The sequence below is a fragment of the Dendropsophus ebraccatus genome, chromosome 7 (genome assembly GCF_027789765.1).
Source record: "Dendropsophus ebraccatus isolate aDenEbr1 chromosome 7, aDenEbr1.pat, whole genome shotgun sequence".
Classification (NCBI taxonomy): domain Eukaryota; kingdom Metazoa; phylum Chordata; class Amphibia; order Anura; family Hylidae; genus Dendropsophus; species Dendropsophus ebraccatus.
This window is the reverse complement of record NC_091460.1, coordinates 42285062-42306702: the sequence shown is the minus strand read 5'-3', so window position 1 is coordinate 42306702 and position 21641 is coordinate 42285062. Positions and strand designations below refer to the sequence as shown.

Sequence of the window (21641 nt, the reverse complement as noted above, 5' to 3'; positions counted from 1 at the left end):
TGCTCTAAAAACAGTGGTCTGGCTGCTTGAATTCGTTCTGGGAACATGCTTGAATTCCAAAACACTCGTATATCAAAGCAAATTTTCCAAAAGGAAATAATTAACATGCAGCCAATTTGTTCCACAGCTAGTACAGTTTATCCCTTATGCATATGCACTAGAAACACCAGCAGGATTGTTTAGGATGTTACGATTAGGAAAGAGCAGAGAGAGTGTTACTGGGGTGCTTGCATAGATTGTCCGTGGGACCATGCAGGTTGTCCGATTCCTGGCCTTCTTCATGAACACCCTGGAGAATGCAAGCAGGGCCCATGTATGTCACCTCATTCCTGGCCTCCTCTAAGCACAGACTGGGCCCCTGATGTAAGCAGGGCCATGCAGTTCACCTGCTTACCCGGCCTCCTCCTCCATGCACAGCCAGGGCCCCTAATGCAAGCAGCACCCGATTCCAGCCTCAGCCTCCATCAGCTCATTGCGGCCAGTCCGCGTGGAACTGTGTGTCCCTTGATGGTAAATAAGACTTCAGTGAAGAGGTGAACCATTTCGGCTAAGCCCCCTCCACCCAGTTTAGCACCTGCAGTATCCTTATTTAGGCACAGAGGAGCTTGTATGGCAAAACACTGCTTGCTAACAGAGTCACACTTTCTTAAAAATCTCAGCTCGGCATGCAAATTGCTCGCCCACCAGGTTACTCGTAATCCGAGGTAACACTGTATAATTATTCATAGTGTACACCTTATTTTCTAAATAGTGCGCATAGGGCTTCGCAAACGCTCTTCACATGTAACAGTGAATCCTGGTTTTATTTCAGTTCCGATAGAATCCCCAAATGTCCCATTTACAGAGGAGAACATGCAGCGTGACTAATAAAGATCCAGATGTAATAATCTACAATGATATTTAATGACACCTTTAATAATAATAATAAACTACTGCTAACTGTAATAACAAAAAATATATATATCTTTACAGCCCCAGACCCACATATCCATGTATAATTAATATGTAAATAAATGCAAAACCAACCAGAACCCAGAAAAATATTTCAAGAGAGTCAAACTTAAAGCAGCAAAAAAATGGAAAAAGTTTACACACAAATAACCTTTATAGCCTGGCCAAATGTTATATAGCTGAGCATTAAGCAGTAATATAATAATGAGAACTGAACGGTCTAGAGAGGATGAGACGGTGAAGTGACCTAATCCAGTTACAATGTACAGTACCACAGCGCCATCTGCTGGACAGGAGACAAAATAACTAACACATTTGTAGTATTATGGAAAGAGGGATAGTTAGGGTGTTGACAATTCAATGTAGACCAGGCATGTCAAACCCGGGACTGTGGCGCAGGGATTTTTAGCCTTCTGAGGTGGGCCACAGGGTGTTGCCGTGGATTATAATAGGGGCAATCTAAATGGCCACAAGGACCACCCATATCATAATTTTTTGGGCAGCGTCCCGGCACAGCCTGCGTGGTGACACCATCACACGTCCTGCGTCAGTGCATCCCGCAGGCACAGGAGGAGCATCATGGGAGCCAGGATATGCAAGTTCAGCCCAGTCTCCCAGCGACGGTGGGGGGTGGGGTACTACTGGGGGAATTAACCGTGTGTGGGGGCACTATTGTGGTACTATCAACTAGGAGGGGCACTATAGTAGGATTTTGTGGGAAAGTGCGGTTCCTAAGGTGAATTATAGATATGGCATATGGGGCAAGATCTGTAAATAGCCCAGGGCCCATGGTACATGGGTACTTGTCTAACCTGCTGATAGTTCCCCTTTAACCCCTTAAGGTTTAATACTATATTAGGGGCATTAAAAAAAGCCATGTGTACAACATCTGGGAAAGCAGACTCTGATTGTAACCTTCACATTGTCAACCCTGTAATAGGAACATTATAGTAAATGGAAGGAAAGGTAAGCATAATGCAGAGGTAGTAAGAAGTAGCAATCTGTTGGTGTGGGAAAGACTACCCATGGACTATGGAGGCGATGATGGAATAGCAGATTCAGAAGCTTTTAATATGATACATAAGGCATCCTGTGCATTTTAACAGGGCCAGCTAAGGTGATGCAGAATGGAATAAAGGGCATGCTCTTTACTTTAGAGCATGCCCATATAAAAACTTGTATGTATTTACACATAAATCCTCCAGTATATAGACGGATAGGCATCATTCACACTCACCTGCAGGCATTGATGTAATCCTTCCTGTGCTCCAGGAGAAAATCCTTCAGCTTTCCAATGTTGTTGATCTAAACGGAAAAAAGCAACAGAAGATATGAGACATAAGGACTGGATGACCAATCAGTAATATACACGTGACTATGGGCTGCTGACTACTCTTCTCCACAATAAACTCTGGAGGTGGCAGTGCAGTCTTACTGCAGCAATGTTAGCACTAAGGGACCCCATAGAAGCAAGCGGATTCATGGATCCAGGCATGTCTGTCTCGTGAGGCCATGCTAAAACCTAATCCAAATACCATTCAGTGGGGATACAAATGGTAACCAGTACAGAAAACGCTCTGTGAGCCAAATAGCCTGGACGCCACATTGAAACATTGCAGCAAAATTTTTGTTTGATGCAGTTAGGTCACAGAGCATTGTCCAGACTGGATACAACTATACCCACTTCTGAGAGCAGGACTAGCTATATACAGGTTTGCAGCCAGGGGAAGCAAACAAGGGTGTGCTCTCTAGAGGAGTATAAAGCAGTCCAAAAGTGATGAGCGAATACTGTTCGATCGAACAGATATTCGATCGAATAGTAAGGTATTCGATCTTTTGAATACTATCGAATAGTTCGCAGAATATTCGATAAATATTCGATAAGCGTTCAAATCCCCCAGCTTCCGGTTTTTATCTCCAAGTGGTCGAATAGATGTTTTCCAATAATCGAATACTTGTTCCCATAGACTTTAATGGGATCGAATATTTGAATATTCGTGAGATAATCGTACAAATATCGAATATTCGAATATTTCACTATTCACTCATCACTACTGTCCAACCTTTCACTTTGACACTGAATATTTGTCATTAATGTTCTTTCTCACTGTGTACTATGGCGGTTTACACTATACACGGTAGAACTATTATATTATTCTTTGAACACAAACTGAAAAAAATAAAATAAAATACAGTATAAGGCTGGGTTCACACTATGTATATTTGAGGCTGTATTTGGTCCTCATGTCAGGTCCTCATAGCAACCAAAACCAGGAGTGGATTGAAAACACAGAAAGGATCTGTTCACACAATGTTGAAATTGAGTGGATGGCCGCCATATAACAGTAAATAACGGCCATTATTTCAATACCACAGCCGTTGTTTTAAAATAACAGCAAATATTTGCCATTAAATGATGGCCATCCACTCAATTACAACATTATGTGAACAGAGCCTTTCTGTGTTTTCAATCCACTCCTGGTTTTGGTTGCTATACAGCCTCACAAATACAGCCTCAAATATACATAGTGTGAACCCAGCCTTAGGGTATAAACCCACACACCGTATAAGCAGCGTATTTACTGCTGCGATACGCAGCAAATACGCAGCAAATACGCAGCAGATTAGATCTAAATAACTGAACACAGCATCAAATCTGTACCAACAAATCTGCTGCGTATTTGCTGCGTATTTGTTGCGTATCTGCTGTGTATACGGTGTGTGGGTTTGTACCCTTACTAACACTAACAAATTTCTTGAGATTGTGTAATGAATCTGACCACTAGATGGCAGCAGAGCATGAAGCATAAGACTGCCAGTAACAGTCGTAGTGTAATATAAACCTCTCCAACACATTCACAGCTTCATAACACGACTGTTATGAGACTCTAAAAACAGCAAAGTCCACCAAATGTGTGAGGATTATTAAGGCTAGTGTGGGGGAGCCGCTCATTGCATCCGGAAAACTCAATGGATTCACTTTATTCCTGCACCGCTTCTGGTAAACTTCCACAACCTCCTTTAAATTCCCTCTAAGTCATACTAAGAGGGGACTAAGAAGATAGAAGCACATCCAACCAAAACTAGCCATACACATTATATTATAGTCTGATAGACCCACCGATATCAGAGGGACAGACGCACCACCTATTGTGTATGGGGTCTCCTTGGCTTCCCCTAAGGGCAGGATTGGATACACTGGATTGTATCATAGTCAATCCTCTTGCTGCCTGTTCCTTCTATACAAAACATATATGTTTGGCTGAGTCATATGTATATATGTATGGGGGCAGGAGGAATAGCTGTCAGCTACCTGAGCATTTGGCCGAGTTACCTATAGTATCCAACCAAACTAAGGCTGGTGGAGGAAATGCTCTAATGCTCATCCTGTTATTTCTATATGTAGGAACATGCATTAGAGGAAAGAAAAGTATTGTACTATACAATGGCTATAATGGCAAATCTGGCACACCAGAAATAGTAAATAAAAGTACTTTATTGTAACAGGTCCACATACAAATATATAATAATAATAATAATAATAATCCTAAACTCAAGGCCGAGCAGTGCAGGAATACGGCATCCCCGATCCCAGCAGTGCAGGAATACGGCATCCCCGATCCCAGCAGTGCAGGAATACGGCATCCCAGGCGACATCAGTGCAGGAATACGGCATCCCCGATCCCAGCAGTGCAGGAATACGGCATCCCAGGCGACATCAGTGCAGGAATACGGCATCCCCGATCCCAGCAGTGCAGGAATACGGCATCCCTGATCACAGTGGTACAGTAAACCAGGACCCCCTAATCACAGCAGCTCCAGATCATTGCTTATTGTTTTTTAAAGCAAAGAGCTAATATCAAAGACCTCAGCTTTCCAGAAAATAATTATCACTGAATTCATCTCAGATAACTGTCCATAGAGTTAATTTAATAATGAAAATTTAAATATTATTTCTAGGGAAAATCCAAGCTCATCATTATCATCTTTGGTCCATCTGTAAAGGAGGAGTAAGCTGTACACAGGACAGGGATCTGGAAACTACATTGATCATACTATGAACTCCTGGATGAACAGGAGGCGCTCGGCCTGCTCCTCTATAGCGTTACATAATGCTGAATCACCTATAAAACGTATTCTTCAGAATGTAAACCACAACATGCTGTTCAGGAACACAGCGAAATAGATAATAGGAGCAGCAAATGTTTCCAGCGGGCACCTTTAATGTCAGGCCAGATCCCATCCTGCAGAGATCTCTTTCATCTTTCACTAGAAATTGAAGTGGACGTCTAGAAGATGGACTTTTTATTACCGCAATATTTCACCATCATCATTTATTCAAGATGTCTGATTTGGTGCTTGAGTAAAATCTAATAACAGGACTAAATCCTAACACCCCCCTGCAGCTTTAACTAGGAGCATGTGACCATAAAATCATTTAATATAAAGGAGAGAGGCCTGGAGAGTCCATACAAGTCCACACAGACATGGCTTGTACTTCATGAGAACTTATCAGGACGGTATACAGGGATCTTCCTTTAAAGGGGTTATCCACTGTTAAATAAACATGGCTGCACTTGTTCCTAGCACTATAACACAATTTAGCAAAAGTAGAGGGGTTAAATAAACAGAATATTCCTTCGGTTAAAGGGGGTTTTCTCACCTTTAAATATATTCATTTCAAAAGAAATTAACTTTTTTCATGTTAAAAATGACCCAGTGGAGAGTTATGGTTATTTTCTTACAACGTATGGCACCACCTGGTGTTCAGAGTGTATAGCAATGTACACGTCCACCTATTGAGCCAAGTGCTGTAGGACACACATGCTCAGTTTCTCTCCTTACAGCCAAGTCTCTGCACAGTAATCCTGCAGAGAAACCAATAGAAATTGCAACCAACAGCATTTTTCATTGGACCAAGCACCAAGAAATCTATTCTAAAGTAAAGTATGAAAACTGTCTGGCCTGATTTGACAGATTATTGCTCTGTGTAATTAGGCCCTTAGGGTAAATTCACACGGGCGGATCTGCCGGGAGTCTCACGCACAAAATCCGCAGCTAATCCGCAATACACGTATTAATAATAATAAGAATAATACGTGTATTGCGTATTAGCTGCAGATTTCGTGCACGAGACTCCTGGCGGATCCGCCAGTGTGAATTTAACCTAAGGGCCTAATTACACAGAGCAATAATCTGTCAAATCAGGCCAATTCGGCCTATTATTGCTCCGTGTAATAGAAATAATGATCAGCCGATGAAACTATCATAAGCTGATTATTTCTTTAGATCCAGACGTAAAATCATCAGTCGCCGACCATGCATTGCTACGTGTAATAGTGGTGTGGTCGACAATTAAACTGTTCATACATTACCTGTCCTTGCACCTGGTGTTCTCCTGCCTTCTTCTCTGAGCTGACTGGCCGAGACCACCGCGGCCGGGAAGAGAGCAGAAGGCAGGAGAAGACCGCGAGTAAGGGCAGGTAATGTATGAACAATTTAGGGCAAGGGCTGCAAGGACATCGTTAATGAGGTCCGTGCAGCCTCTGCTAAAACGATAATGGAGCCATGTGATGGGCCCAGTAAATGAGTGCAGATCTAGCAGATCACCGCTCGTTTACATTATTGATCAGGCCGCCATTGACCCATCAAATAGGACCTTAACTCTTTGAGAAAAGGGGTTGGAAAGTTATTTTCCATTAGAAGTCTCACTGATGGCCAAACATGCTATGTTTCTGACTGTCTTCTCATCTGGTCCTGTATCCCTATATCATAAATCACATAAAACATGAATGTCTTCTTCAGGTGTCACCTGTATACTCTCCTCAACATAAAGATTTCAGGGAAGTGTCAGGAAAGCGGCAGGTCCTTTTAGTGAACCACAGGCGATGATTTTTTTTCCGCCACTCTGAATGGACTTGAGCACGTGTCCTTTTGCAGTTGACAACCAATGACATTCTAGATGGGCTCGAGGAGAGACAAGTCCTGAGATGCTGCAGGCCATGATGGCATGTTTAGGACATGCAGGCTTCTCACACTAGCATGAGCAACATGTTTTCGTGGAGTTGTCAGGCTGAAAAATGGCTGATCTATTAGTGCACTTGGCTACGGTATAGTATACAAACCCACTCCACAATATTGGGAGAAGAGCTGGTGTGATGTTCCCTTGTGAAGGCCTCTTCGTGGAGTTGCACATGTGGTCTCCAGACAAATCTCCAGCTATCATTGCATCCGAGGCACAAGCAGGAAAGACTTCCGTTCCAGCCTCCATTGCTGTCTTGTTCTCCACTATTATTGCCTTTGACAGTGGCGGCATAAGGTTAATAGAACACCTGTAGCTTTATGTCTGGCATACAGCCCAATGTCGTGCAAGCACCTAGTTTGTGTAGACAATGTTTGATGTCCTAGGCTTGGTATGTGATGTCCAAATTCACTAATAGTACAGAATGGATCACTCTTAGAGCGGAGAGGGGGCTTTGGCCAGTCCCTGTCGGCCCGGGCAAAGAAATAACGTTGCTGACTGGATGACATGAAAGACACAAAAAAAAAAAAAAAAGATACTTCTTTATTTTGTATGTCAAAACTAAAAAAAAAAAATTCATATAAATTGACTGTCCTGGACAGAGGTGGCAGCAAAGAGCACTGTGTCAGATTGGAAAGAATACACCACTTCCTGCAGGACATACAGTAGCTGATAAGTAACGGAAGATAGAAGCAAGTTAACATAAGAAGGACGTTAATGCTGGCTCTGAAAATCTGTAATATCAATACGGAGCCCCGGCCTAAATGGGAAGATTTCCACCCAGCACCTAGAGGGTTAATAATTCCTTTACCAGCCAAGACATTATAGTTCATGGAAAAAATAAAATCAGGTTTTCTTCAATTCGGCCATAACTGAAATCCCACAGTTATGTAAGAGGCTCCAGTAAAAGAAAAAAAAAAATTAAGGTGGTGCGGAAGTGGTAATTGCAATGTGTTCTCTTGGTCAATTAGACTGTACTCTCTGTTAATTCACAAAAGAAAATCCAGTGTATCACAATGACAACTGTCTCATTTCCCAATGATTTGTCTCTGGGGGCTCAGGCACTGGGCTCACATTTCCCAGACAAAAGTTTAGTTTTTAAACCAGGGTTGCAGAAAGCAATTGATCCCGTAACCTAAAACTCGCCAGGTTGAGCAACATCTAAACAATGGGATAAGGGTGGCCATGTGCGGAGAGAGGTGTAGTTTAGAGTCAGGAGACAGCCAGCCGGGCTAGCTGTAATCTCATCATCAAAACTGCTACCTTGTTCAGTTTCTGTTTTGTGTCACTAAAATACCAGAGAAGGAAAAAAACAAGACATGAATGGGACCCGAGATAACATGCATTGTTGCACATCGTAAAGATCTCAAGGAGCGGAGAGCAGAGCCAAAACCTATTAGGAGGCAATGCTATGAGGGGAGCGAGGAGAGAAGACTCCAAAGACTGCGTCTGCTCCATCATAGGAAAAACTAACTATAAAAATATACACATAGAAAACATATATACGCATCATATACACACAGGACATATACGGCCATCTGATGGTTGAACCATTCTTATGGCTGACTACACAAAGAAAATGATGTCCCCAGTAGTGTGCTCTTATAAGATATAGAAAAATCCAATATCTTCAGCGACATCGTGAATGTGGACAGTTGGGGAGGGGGTTTCTTCCCACTGGGGGCAGGTTGGCTCACCCCCGGCCCGGTACCAGTGAAAATAAGTGTGCCAGATAAGGAAACCGGGCAGTGGTTCAAAAAAAGGACCGCGGCACTGGCTTCCCTGTGCCGCTCCATTCTATACATGAGTAATACATAAAGCGAATCTACCATCAGGTACATTTGCTTTAAGTCTTCCTATTCCCAATACTGCATCTTATCGAGACACATTGTCAAATGCTACAAGGAAAAGTTATAATTGTGGGTTCAAATGTACGCCAATGGTCCCCCTTGGGGTGACATATCAGATGTTGTCTTGTTTCCCTATAGTTCACTACAGCTTATGGTTACAACAATGTACTATAACTAGCAGTTTTTAGGCACATCGTCCATTAAGAAACAGAGTAGCATAAAATTCTAGTAACAAAAAACAAACGAAAACCCTGCCCATCAACTATGACATGTTTAAAGGATCACTGAAGAATGAGGGCTGAGACCTGAGACTTTAGGCTTCATGTACTGCCAGGATAGGTGACAGGCCTGGTAGTTACTGTGTGCCCCCTGGACATAGTTCTCATGAGGTTTACACGTCAACCTTGTCAGCGACACAGACCAAACACTTCCAAAGTACCAGTCGTCAATTTATCCTTTCTTTTTCTGAACAATCCCGTCAGGTGACGTTTCTTTTGCCGGTGATGGCATACAGGACCAATTCCAGAGTAATTAGCCCTCAGCAATTTACCAGCCACAACACTGAATGGGAGATGCCAATCACACCACCTCTATACATTTCTAACAATATTTAGGGGTGTAAAAAAAAAAAAAAAAAAACACAGCAGTCAAAAAAAAGTTAATAGTGTCTGAATGATTACTGACATAGTCAGATCTGTTCAATGGGGGGGGGGGGGGGGGAGAATATTTAGTTTTCTATGACTGAAAATTAGCACCAGTGGAAAAAAATGTAACGGCTGTCCTTTCTAAAAACAAACAAACAAACACTGATCTGGCACAGTTTTTGGTAAAAAGTGAACCCTTTATTGTAGGTCTGACCAACCCATCTACCACTACTAAACCTCATTGTCTTTTTTCAGCCCCATTAGTGTCCCTCCCTCCCTCCCTCCTTCCCCAAAACAGGTAACATTCCCTTGGTATGGTATTTTTGAAGACATCAATTTTACCCACTGAATGTGTCTATGAGACATGTATTTTGAACAGTTGTTTTTTTTTTTTTACATAGAAGATAGAATTTTGATGACCGCATGAGACCTAAAAACAGAGGTCCGCAAAGTCATTTCAGTTAACTTTACTTGAATCAATAGTGGATGTGCTTACATGTATAGTTGTAACAAATCTTATTTTGTTTATTATCAGGAGTCTCTATTACATACAACCACTAGGGGACTCTTCCTGATAAATTGAGGTCAAGTCTACAATGCTAATGCCATTCTGTCTCTAACAACCAATGCTGTGAGATGGAATAAAAAGATATGACTTCAGGCCTCCATGTGCAAAGTGTCTGCGCTGCTCGAAATTACTGTTGATTGACAGGCAGTTTAGAGCATGCACACTGCAGGAGGTAGGTCTCTGGGCGCATGGGTATAGCAGACCAGTTATGACCAGTGCAAGGACAGGTAGCTCCAGTAGCTCACAGAGTACAGCTGATTGGAGCTGGTATGTGGAGCAAAGAAATCCACTAACTGGTTGAGAGCAGTTTAGCACTCCTTCTCCAGAGTGCTCGTTTCTGACACAAATTAGATGATTGGTGGAGCGAACAGAGGTGAACAGGAGTTATATGGGATTAGTGACGGACCAGGGTAAGGAGAGAATGTTTTTCTTTATTTTTAGATCCCCGCCCCAGCAGCATATATCTCACTTTAACTATACAGTGGTGCCTTGTATTACAAGCATAATTTGTTCCGGGACTGTGCTTGTAACCCAAATCCACTCTTAAACCAAAGCAAATGGTAGCAAATTCTCAGGAAGTGAGAATCACAGCTGTGCAGGAGGACAGTGACAGAAACTTTTCTATACAGCAGTGTGGATGGCTGAGTGTAAGTGCAGGCGCATTATAGCAGCAGTGTGAATAGCTGAGTGTAAGTGCAGGCGCATTATAGCAGCAGTGTGAATAGCTGAGTGTGAGTGCTGGCACATTATATCAGGAATGGAGAGGATGGGAAACAAGGGATGACAGATACTGCAGGGAGGATTAAGGAATGAGCAGGACATATGTGGGCACATACATGCAGCACTCTCGGTCCGGGGAGAGAGGGGTTACAGCTATGAAGAGATTACCTTCACAGTTTCCTCCCCTGATGCAAGCCCCAGCCTGAAGTGGATCTGCTATGATTTGGAAGGTGAGGGAGACTTCCTGGGTCAGACTACAGTACTGTAGACCACACTATGCAGACTATGTCCCTCCCCGATTTTCCCTCCCACCCAGTACAGAGAGCTCTTAAACCAAAGCAATGCTCCTAATCCAAGTTAAAATTTTAAAATGATTTAAAGTTTAAAAACTGTGAGCTCTTCTGGCAAAACGCTCTTAATCCAAGTTACTCTTAAACCAAGGTACCACTGTAGTTGCATACCCCCACTCATTGAAGGCTCCTTTTTCTGATTGGATAGACAAGGTTGTGTCCCACTAAGATAGTTTACAGTAAAGTGTGATCATCATCTGTAAGCTATTCATGCCTGCTCTTCAAAAGGTTTCCCCAAGAAATATTTATTACAAGGAACCATCCACAGAAAGGCATTCACTTTGTGATTAGAAAATAAAAGGACGGACCTCTTCAGCTAGTAAGGCACCCTAAAGGATGTCAGATCCATCTTGCCAAGAAAAAAATATAAAAATCAAAGTTTGTAATTCCATGGGGGAGGCATGTTTCCTCCGTAATTGGCGCCTGTAATAGGAGCACAACATGGAATATTCAGCGTACACTGCAGCTAATGAAGTACATACCAACTGATTCCTATCACTTCTCTTACATTACATGGAAAAGTGAATTATATCCCTCTACAAACACTAATGTGGGAGGGGAGAAGCGGAAAGATAATATGTTCAGAGTGGACGCCTAATCTCTAATTTGATTGCTCAGCGTAAAACGGGTTATTCACAGTCTGGCATACAGAAAACCTGCAGTCATTAAACAAATACTAAGGAAAGTCAAGAAAGGTGTGGCCGCAAAGCAGCAGGAATTGCTCCGACATGTGGTTTTGCAGCAAATCGGTGCAGTTTTCGGACTCATTGTGTAAAGCGGCAGGTTTTGCAGTTTACCAGTAGTTTAATACGCATGTTGTTGTTAATAATTACTTTGTTGAGTTATGGTAAAATCGCAAGTCAGCGCATCATAACATGTTAACCCAGCCTGTTGAAAAACTGATATGGAGCCAATTTCCTAAGAGCAAAGGTGCCTGCACACCTTAGAGGAAGGGTGTCAATCTGGAGCACGGCACTCTAGATTTTGCAGTGATGATGGCTGCTGATGGGCCTAGCCCCTCCCACTTTAATGGGAATGAGATTCCAAAGAACTGCAGTGTCAGGGCAGCCAATACACAATGCTGTACCTGGTAAACAATAAAGAGAACGCCAGATCCCTTCGATCATCTGGTCGGTTAGAATGTCAGGAGTTAAGGTGCATTTACACAGAGATTTATCTAACAGATTTTTGAAGCAAAAGCCAGGAATGGATGTGAAAAGAGGAGAAATCTCAGTCTTTAAAGCGACTCTGTATCCACAATCTGACCCCCCCCCCCCCCCCCAAACCACTTGTACCTTCGGATAGCTGCTTTTAATCCAAGATCTGTCCTGGGGTCCGTTCGGCAGTTATTGTGCTAAAAATTTACTTTTAAACTGGCAGCCCCGTGCCCTACGGTAGTGGCCTGGATTGTGTATGCATTAGGCTTGCACACTCTCTCTGTCCCTCCTCCCCACCCTCATTATTAGGAATGCTCCAGGCAGATTGCCTCCTATTCCCCACCTGTATCAGCCCGGCACATGGGCTGGATCATTAAGGCACCTGTGCAATGTTCAGCATGGAGAAAATTTTCCAGTGGCATTCCTAATGATGAAGAGGGTGGGGAGGAGGGACCGAGGGGTGGTGCAAAGTTAGGGCACAGATACTCCCGTAGGGCACAGGGTTGTAAGTTTAAAAGTTGTTTTTTAGGACAATAACTGCATCACCTGCCAAATAAACCGCAGGACAGATCTTGGATTACAAGCAGCTATCCGAAGGTACAAGTGGTTTTGAAGGGGGGGGGGGGGTCAGATTGTGGGTACAGAGTCACTTTAATTTATGATCTGTTCTCTGTGTATAGTCTGTTCCCGGCTTTGGCTTCAAAAGATCTGTCAGATAAATCTCTCTGTGTAAACGCACAATTAAGGCCCTATTACACTAAACGATTATTGGCCTTACTTGGCCGATTACTAGAAAGGAGAATACAGCCTGGGGACTGCCTGAAAAATAGTGATACAGCTATGGCAGCGGCCCTTCCACTGCTCACTGTCTGTCTGTAATAGCACAGGCAGCAAGTGGGGAATAAGGGGGAAGCGAGCGCTGATCTGACAGGTCGGCGCTTGCTGCCCCCCAGATTCTTGTGCCACGTAATAGGGCCTTTAACCCCTTAGCGACCCATGACGTATCTGATACGTCATGGTGCCGCGGGGGGTGTTCAGAGCGGGGACCCCGCTCTGAACGGCGCTGATCCCGGCTGACACGTGCAGCCGGGCAGTGCCTCTATTAGCCGGCGCGGGTCCCGTTGCCGCGTCGGCTAATTAAGCCTCTAAGTGCAGCTGTCAAACCTGACAGCTGCACTTAGAGGCTTTGTACACACTATCCCTGGTGTCTAGTGGCTCGGATCTCCCCCCCGCGATGCGATCGCGGGGGGGAGATCCGTTCTTCTGCCCGTGCCGGGCCTCAGCGTCGGAATGACGCTGATCCCGGCTCGGCAATAGATTGCTATGGCCTGCAGCAGGCCATAGTAATCTATGACCGATCTAATCGATCTTTGCTGTGTATATACACAGCATTGATCTCTATGAGAGATCAGTGCTGTCTATATACAAGTCCCCCAGGGGGGCTTCTAGTTACAGTAAAAAAAAAAAAGTAAAAAAGTGTTTTTATTAATAAAAAATCCCCTCCCCTAATAAAAGTCCAAATCACCCCCCTTTTCCCATTTTATAAATATAAATTAATAAATAAATAAACATATTTAGTATCGCCGCGCGCGTAATCGCCCGAACTATTAATCACATTCCTGATCTCGCACGGTAAACGGCGTCAGCGCAAAAAAATTCCAAAGTGCAAAATTGCGCATTTTTGGTCGCATCAAATCCAGAAAAAATGTAATAAAAAAACGATCAAAAAGTCGTATATGCACAATCAAGGTACCGATAGAAAGAACGCATCATGGCGCAAAAAATGACACCTGACACAGCCCCATAGACCAAAGGATAAAAGCGCCATAAGCCTGGGAATGGAGCGATTTTAAGGAACGTATATTTGTTACCAATGGTTTGAATTTTTTAAAAGCCATCAGATACAATATAAGTTATACATGTTATATATCATAGTAACCGTAACGACTTGAGGAACATGCATAACAAGTCAGTTTTACCATAGGATGGACGGCGTAAATGCAAAACTCCCCGAAATCAAAACAAATTTGTTTTTTTTTCAATTTGACAGCACAAATGATTTTTTTCCGGTTTTGCAGCATATGTTATGGAAAAACAATGCCTGTCATTGCAAAGTACAATTAGTTTCGCAAAAAATAAGCGCTCATATACGTCTCTAGGTGAAAAAATGCAAGCGCTATGGACTTTTAAACTTAAAATGGAATAAGCAAAAGCGCAAAAACGAAAATAGGCTTTGACCTTAAGGGGTTAAACTCCCATTGTTTGATATTGATGGCTTAGGGCTCTATTCCATGGGATGATTATAGTTAAAAAAAATCATTGGGTCATTCAGAATTGAACGATAATCGTTTTGTTTAATAACAGACAACGATTAAATGACCAATGAGAAATCATGAATTTGGACCTATTTTTATCGTTGACTGCTTGCAAATCGTTTGCGCATCATTCGGTGTAATAAGACGCCATTCGCAGAGAGGAATGCAGTAGCGACGACAGGACGACCACAAGAATTTTTTCAACTGGTAACAATGGGGTTGGGCAGTGGAAAAAACACCACACACATTGTCTGTTGGTGAAGACCTAGGAAGTCCCTCATACACCAGCGGTGGGTTCGGCCTTCAGTTTTTCTAACGTGTGGTATGCTGGGGTTGTAAGTAGGGATGAGCGAACCAGCTGAGGTTCAGGTTCGTATGAACCTGAACTATCGGCTTCTGATTCCCGCTGTCTGTCCGCTCCTATGGCTATGGCTGTATCCCAGTTTTCCAGGCGGTCCTCAAAGTTGTATCCACCCTCTCCACAAAGCGGGCAGACAGCGGGAATCAGAAGCTGATAGTTCAGGTTCATACGAACCCGAACCTCAGCCGGTTCGCTCATCCCTAGTTGTAAGCAACTGAAGGGACAAATGTAAATAGGTTAATTGGTGTCTAATATGTAACACAACCTAAGTGAATGAATTTAGGATTGATATATTGAACATATTCACCTTGACTTTCCAATCACTGGATCTGTGAGCCATTTTCTAAAACGTTTTTCTTAAAGATTGCACGCATATGGACGCTGAGTGAACTACATGTGTTCTTAATGGCAAATGCTTTGAAGCAGCCATCTTTCAATTAGTTCAATGAGATATAAATAAAATAAGACTAAACTTAAGTGGTCATTCGGAGAAGATCACATGTGCTTAATACGGCAGATGGGAATTTTTTTGTTAAATGCTGTTGGTATCTATAAGATAGATCCGGTCTTGCGTGGACACCTTCAATGGTTTAAATGCTTACATGCGAAAAGGAAACTGCTCAATCATGTCAGACAAATTCTTCGAAATGGACAGACCTTATATCGTACAGGAGATTGAAGTCATCCAGGGGTCTAGTGTGCACATATGGCCGGGCAGTTTAGCAGAATATACGTTTTAGATATTTTTTACCCATCCGATATTAAAGCAATAAAGAAAATACAAAGGTGACGTTCAGCGCAAGAATGGGTTACCCAATGTATAATGCTGACAGTGGAAATATGAAAGTACGGTGGAAGTATGGTGAGTATGGTAGTAGTATGGTGAATATGGTAAATTAAAATGCAAGAGTAAATGGAGTCAACGGACTCTAATACCTGTTGGTTAGCAGTGAGCGTTCTTATCTGTAGCATTGTCCGTGATGCCGGTTGATTGTCCCAGTATGGTGAATCCAATCCTTTAAAGATGTACTTGAGTGCCTGTGTTATCGGCATACGATGAAACTAGAATGTAGCTCCCGTCAGAGGTGCCCCACAGTGAACTACGCTGACAGTTCAGTTCAAATTTTCCCGGGAGATTCAGTGACGTCACTCGTTGTACGGATGATTGGTGAAGCCAAAATAATCAACGCGTTTCAGCAACAGATGCGGTTGCACTCGTCAGGATTATGGCGCGGCCTGTATTCCTCCCTTATTTGTACAGTAGGTTGCTTGAACTGTTATCATCCTTTGGGAGTTATCCTCTATGCACAGGATACATGATAACAAGCATGTTGGCGGGATGACCATTCAGGGATTAGCAATGTTCGAAATGGCCTATAAAGAATGAATGGAGTGCTTACTGTACACACGCAGTGCACTCTGCTCATTCAAGTTGCCGATTTACCCACATTCGCTTGATAATGAAGGTCTCTGTGGTCAGACCCCCACAGATCAGCTTGTTATTCCCCTGTCCTGTGGTCAGGGGATTACTATGGAAGATGGGAATATCCCTTTAAGCTACTGGACTATTTATGTGGTCCTAAGTACTTTGTTACTTTAAAAGGAATTGAATTAACATCGACACCTATTAACTATTGATAGCGTATGATCACTATGGGTCCAATCGATATAACACCCAATAAACACAAAAATGGGCATTTTAAGTGACTTAAATAGTCATCAGCTCCATTTGTCATCTAGTTATTAATAGACAGCCAAGCTGTGCTGACCTATGGGATTGGAACGTCCATTGAGAGTGTTCAAAATACAGATGCATAAGGCTGCATAAAAGGTCAGCCTTACAAATTTCTGATTTCACCCTTAAGGACATTAAAAACCATCACTTTTCACAAACAACCAAAAAGAAAACCTGAATGATTAAAAGGTCTGACTGTTTTAATCCCCCTCCCCCCCCAAAAAAAAACAAAAACAAAAAAACGTTTCCTATAAATATGTAAAACATAAGACAATAGAAAAAAAACAAAGTTCCGTCATGGTCAGATGGATTTTCACAAAGAATGTGACAAAAAAAAGCCTATGATGTAAAGGTTACAGGTTACTGCTATTGACTAGAGACCACTTATTGCGTGAAGCCTTTAGGGTCATGGGTCTGTTGAAAGCCATAACCCTGGTGACCTTTAATATATATAAGTATTATTATCTTATTAACAATGACAGTGCATGTCAGAACCGCACAAAGGATATCAAACAAGGCTATACATATGTTGTTGGCACATAGAAAAGGAGCAGCACCCTCTAACCAGGCAGTCTACGTATCACGAGACGCCTAAATTCTACGTCAATGGTCTTGGATTGAACAGAAGAATTTTGTGATGTGGTTTACTCCCTACTTTTCTCTTCGGTTAGATAAATGAACATGTATGTTTTGTAAGTTACAAGCAAGCTTTCTTTCTCCAAAATAGGAAACCCGAGTAGTAAATTCAATCAAATAATTTGGTATATTGTATAAAATGTCCAATTTATTATCTCCATTTCCTGTGATGTAATAGGAACACTTTATTTCATTACTCTCAGCTTCCAGAAAGATTTAGTGTCCTCCACCCATAGCTTACAATGTTTTGAGATTTCCTTAGTATTTGACAGGTGATATAATACTACTCAGTAAATCGAGGGTGTTCTGTATGAAATATCCTCAAATTGTGACCTGTTTGGGTTGGGGGACTTTCAAACCAGAGTTGAGAAGCGCTGGTTTAGGGCAGCCAAGGCTTATTGATGCATGTAGGGAGCCAAGGTCAGCTTGTCTTGTCCAATCTCACATAGCAGCAAAGAATTACAACTAGTGTATAAGGAACCATGCATCTGTACACTGGTAAGACTGGCCTTGCCAACGTCAAGCCTTGTCTTCTTAAAAAAAAAAAATCTACAACTGGCATGTAAACATCACAACAGGACAAATGGAAGAAGGTGGCATGCCACTCACCTCCTTATAACCGGTAGAATTAATGTCACAAAAAAAATAAAATAAATAAAGGAAATAAACACAGGATACATCAGTGACAATAAGTGATGGTCACAACTCACCACCTCGCCCTCCCTGCACAGGTCTCAGGGCATGCTGAGAATATGTTCCTATAGAAATCAATAAGTCATCTTCAGTCCACAGCTTTATGCGAGTCCCTTAAGTACTCATTTCTGAGATAGATAGATATGTATACACAAAAATAAAAACGGAGTACGAGTACTATTGTATTAAAGGGGACCTGTCACCAAGGCAATGCTATCTAATCTATCAGCATCATGTTATAGAGCAAGAAGAACTGAGCAGATTGATATATATCTTTGTGGGAAAAGATTCAGTATAACTTGTAACATGTTGATTCCGTGTTAAGAAGTCCAGTGTGCGGTGTCACTCAATGGACTGGACTCCTTAGCATGGAAACATCAAAAATGTCAATTAATAAATTACAAGTTATACTGAAGCTTTTCCAATAAAGATGCATATCAATCTGCTCAAATCCTCCTGCTCTATAACATGATAGTGATAGCTTAAGTAGCATTTTCATGATGACAGGTTCTCTTTAAGCTATATTTTTTTAATCGCAATCCCATTGTACATCGAAGAGTCATCAAACTCATCATACAACAATTTGATAAACTGCATAGATCTTGAATTTTAATAAAGAAAAAAAAAAGTGCAAGCTTGGGAAAATAATGAAAATGGAAAAAGTCAAAATAAAATTCTCGGGGGGCGTGGCTTAGCGATGGCGCTCTGAGGACGCACAAGACGGGAGCTCCGTGTACCTCAGCGCCTTCCTCCTCTGTTCCTGGACTCCCCTTCTTCCCCTGGCATGCCCGGCGGCCGTAAGAGACCCCCGGTGAAGTCCCCGCACCCGTCGGCACGGCTATCTTCACTCCGCTCCCACTTTGAGAGGTACCGGCTGCCCCCGCACCCGACGGCAGCGGCACACGTGCACGGCAACATGGCGCCGACACGTGAGGAGCAGGCTAAGGACTCCTCTACATCTCCACCACCGTAGTTACCTCAGGGTGAGATACGGTCCTCGGGCTCCCCCAGTCCTAATCCCTCTCCTCTCTTCCCTTGGGACTGTGAACCGCTTCCCCAACGTCAGCCGGCAAGCCACTCTGCCTCCTTCTCCCTCACACACCCGCAGCAGCCATCTTCCCTGCAGGGAGAACTACATGCACTCAGGGAGCTCATTCAGGCTTTGCCCTCTAAAAGTTACTTGGATGCGGTGGTACAGCGCATTGAACTGTCCCAACAACAAGCTATTGAAACTGTGAGAGCTGAGGTGGATCAGCTAGCCAGCAGAGCCACAGCTAACGAATCTGCTACCTCAACATTGCATACACGGGTGGCAGTATTGGAGCAGGAGGCTGAGATGAACCGTCGCCATATGCAGAATTTGGCGCTGCATTTAGATGACCAAGAGAACAGGGGGCGCAGGAATAATATTCGGATTAAGGGGCTACCTGAAATACCTACTGATGATTATCTTCCTAACAGAGTTATTCGCCTTTTCAATCAACTCACCAACCGCCCTGCTGATGCTTCATTCACAATTGATAGGGTCCATAGGGTCTCGAGAGCTTTTACCGGAGAAAACATGGGCCCGAGAGATGTTCTGTGCAGGTTACATTATTTTGCTGATAAAGAAATGATCTTGAGAGCGGTCCGTGACCTGGGCAATGACAACTTTGATGGAGGCACAGTGCGTCTGTACCATGATGTTTCGGCCTGTACACTGTACATGCGGAGGCAGTTGCAACCCCTGTTAGCTAAGATCAGAGAATCGGAGGCCACATACAGATGGGGTCACCCCTTCCACATCATCATCATCAGAAAGAACTCCTCTTCCTTCATGCTGCACAGCCCTGAAGATGCTGGAGCACTCTTCCAATTCTTGGACATTCCTGCCTTCCCTCTGCCAAACTGGCTGGCCCTGGGGCGCCAAGACCCACAAAATGCATCAAACAGACGTAGACGATCAGCAGCGTCTGCATCCCACCCGGAACCGACAGTGGATGTCCCATGGTTGCCAGCACGAGATCGATCTCAGTTTTCCTCAGGAAGCATAAAGTGATTAACATTGGACTCCCTGCAGCGCCACATATGGAACTGTTCCAGATCCCTTTCCTCTGAAGCCTGGTGTTGGAGTTATGGAGTTTCGTCTTGTTTGGGGTCCTTCAGAGAGTTTCAATTGTGTCATTGGGTGCTGAGCTATACCGGCTGTCTGATACACTTCTGCCAGCTCATGGCAATATACGGTGATGGTGTGGAGTTGAGCTGAAAACAATGTATATTCGTTTACATAGTTGGTTCTGCTGGCTATAAGCTGGCCTATCCTGTCTTGACCCTTCCCCTGGGTTCTCTCTCCCCTCCCCTCTTCCCTCTACCCTTCCCCGGTTGTTTGGGTTTGTCCAGGAATCTCTAAGTTAATAGCAAGTGTGACACAGCATACGTTATTGCACTGTTTGATTTAATCTAATTATATTGTGTCTTGCTCCTCAAATGTATAGGTGCGATGGTGGCGGAGCTCCCAACCGTCGCTTTCTATTGCTCTCTACTTTCCTGTGGGCCACCTTGGTCCCACGTGCACTTTTGTGCCTGTTCTGTTATTTTACATTTCTCCCTCTTTCTGTTCCTCTCTTATCTCTATCTAGTTTCCCTCGTTGTTTCTTTCCCCCTACTCCCTCCCTTCCTTTTCCTCTGAGGTCTGACCGGGGCGGCCCAGGACTCTTCTGTCGACTTAGCCATCATGTCCACGTCCGCGTTATCTGACCTCCAGGTGGGAACCCTGAATGTGAAGAGACTGCATGATCCGGGTAAGAGATCTATTCTTCTGAACACTCTAAAAGCTAGACAGATCCATATAGCGCTTCTTCAAGAAACACATATCACGGCTGATGCCAAATTCAAACTCTCTAACAGATGGTTCCCCCATGTATATCATAGTCACACCTCTGACACTAAAGCCAGGGGAGTGAGTGTTCTGGTGTCCCGTGTGGTGCCATGGGAGTATGTTGATTCTCGCAGTGATGGAGAGGGGAGGCTGCTAATGGTCAAGGGTCGCATTGCTACATTAATGTACACTATAGTGGTACTCTACCTACCAAACACGGGTCAAGATACGGCTTTTAATAGATTTCTGGAGCTGATTGACGATTTTGCTGAGGGTATGCTGTTGCTGGGAGGTGATTTAAACGTTGCCTTAGACCCGAGAGTTGATACCTCTACAGGGGTGTCACATTTGTCCCATGCCACTCGTAGGCGGTTTAGTGTGGCCATGAGGAAGTTTCAACTGCTTGATGTGTGGAGAGTTTACATCCAACAGACAAAGATTTTTCATTTTACTCCCCTGCTAGAGATATGTACTCTAGACTCTACTATTTCCTTATCCGACATCGGGACCTTCACTTAATTTCTGCCTCCACCATAGACAGTATCACCTTTTCTGACCATGCCTTGGTGACAATGAGGTTCTCCTTACCTAGCCCTATCCCCCGTCAGTGGCAGTGGAAATTGAACTCCTCCCTTCTGTCAGACTTGGTTGTGGTTAATGACTTGAAAACGACACTGACGGACTACTTTAATACGAACGCCACGGATGACATATCCCCGGGGATTCTGTGGGAGGCTCATAAATGTGTGGCTAGAGGGATTTTGATCAAACATGGGGCCAGA

The 21641-nt window shown here is 43.4% G+C and overlaps 1 protein-coding gene across 1 annotated transcript in view; it reads right to left on the bottom strand.

The window, feature by feature from the left end:
• STX18 (syntaxin 18) overlaps positions 1-21641 on the bottom strand; it is a 112010-nt gene that overhangs the window by 49286 nt on the left and 41083 nt on the right. Inside the window, exon 2 of the mRNA XM_069977400.1 lies at positions 2189-2256. Coding sequence (XP_069833501.1) covers positions 2189-2256 — 68 coding nt within the window. The remainder of the gene's footprint in view (positions 1-2188; positions 2257-21641) is intronic.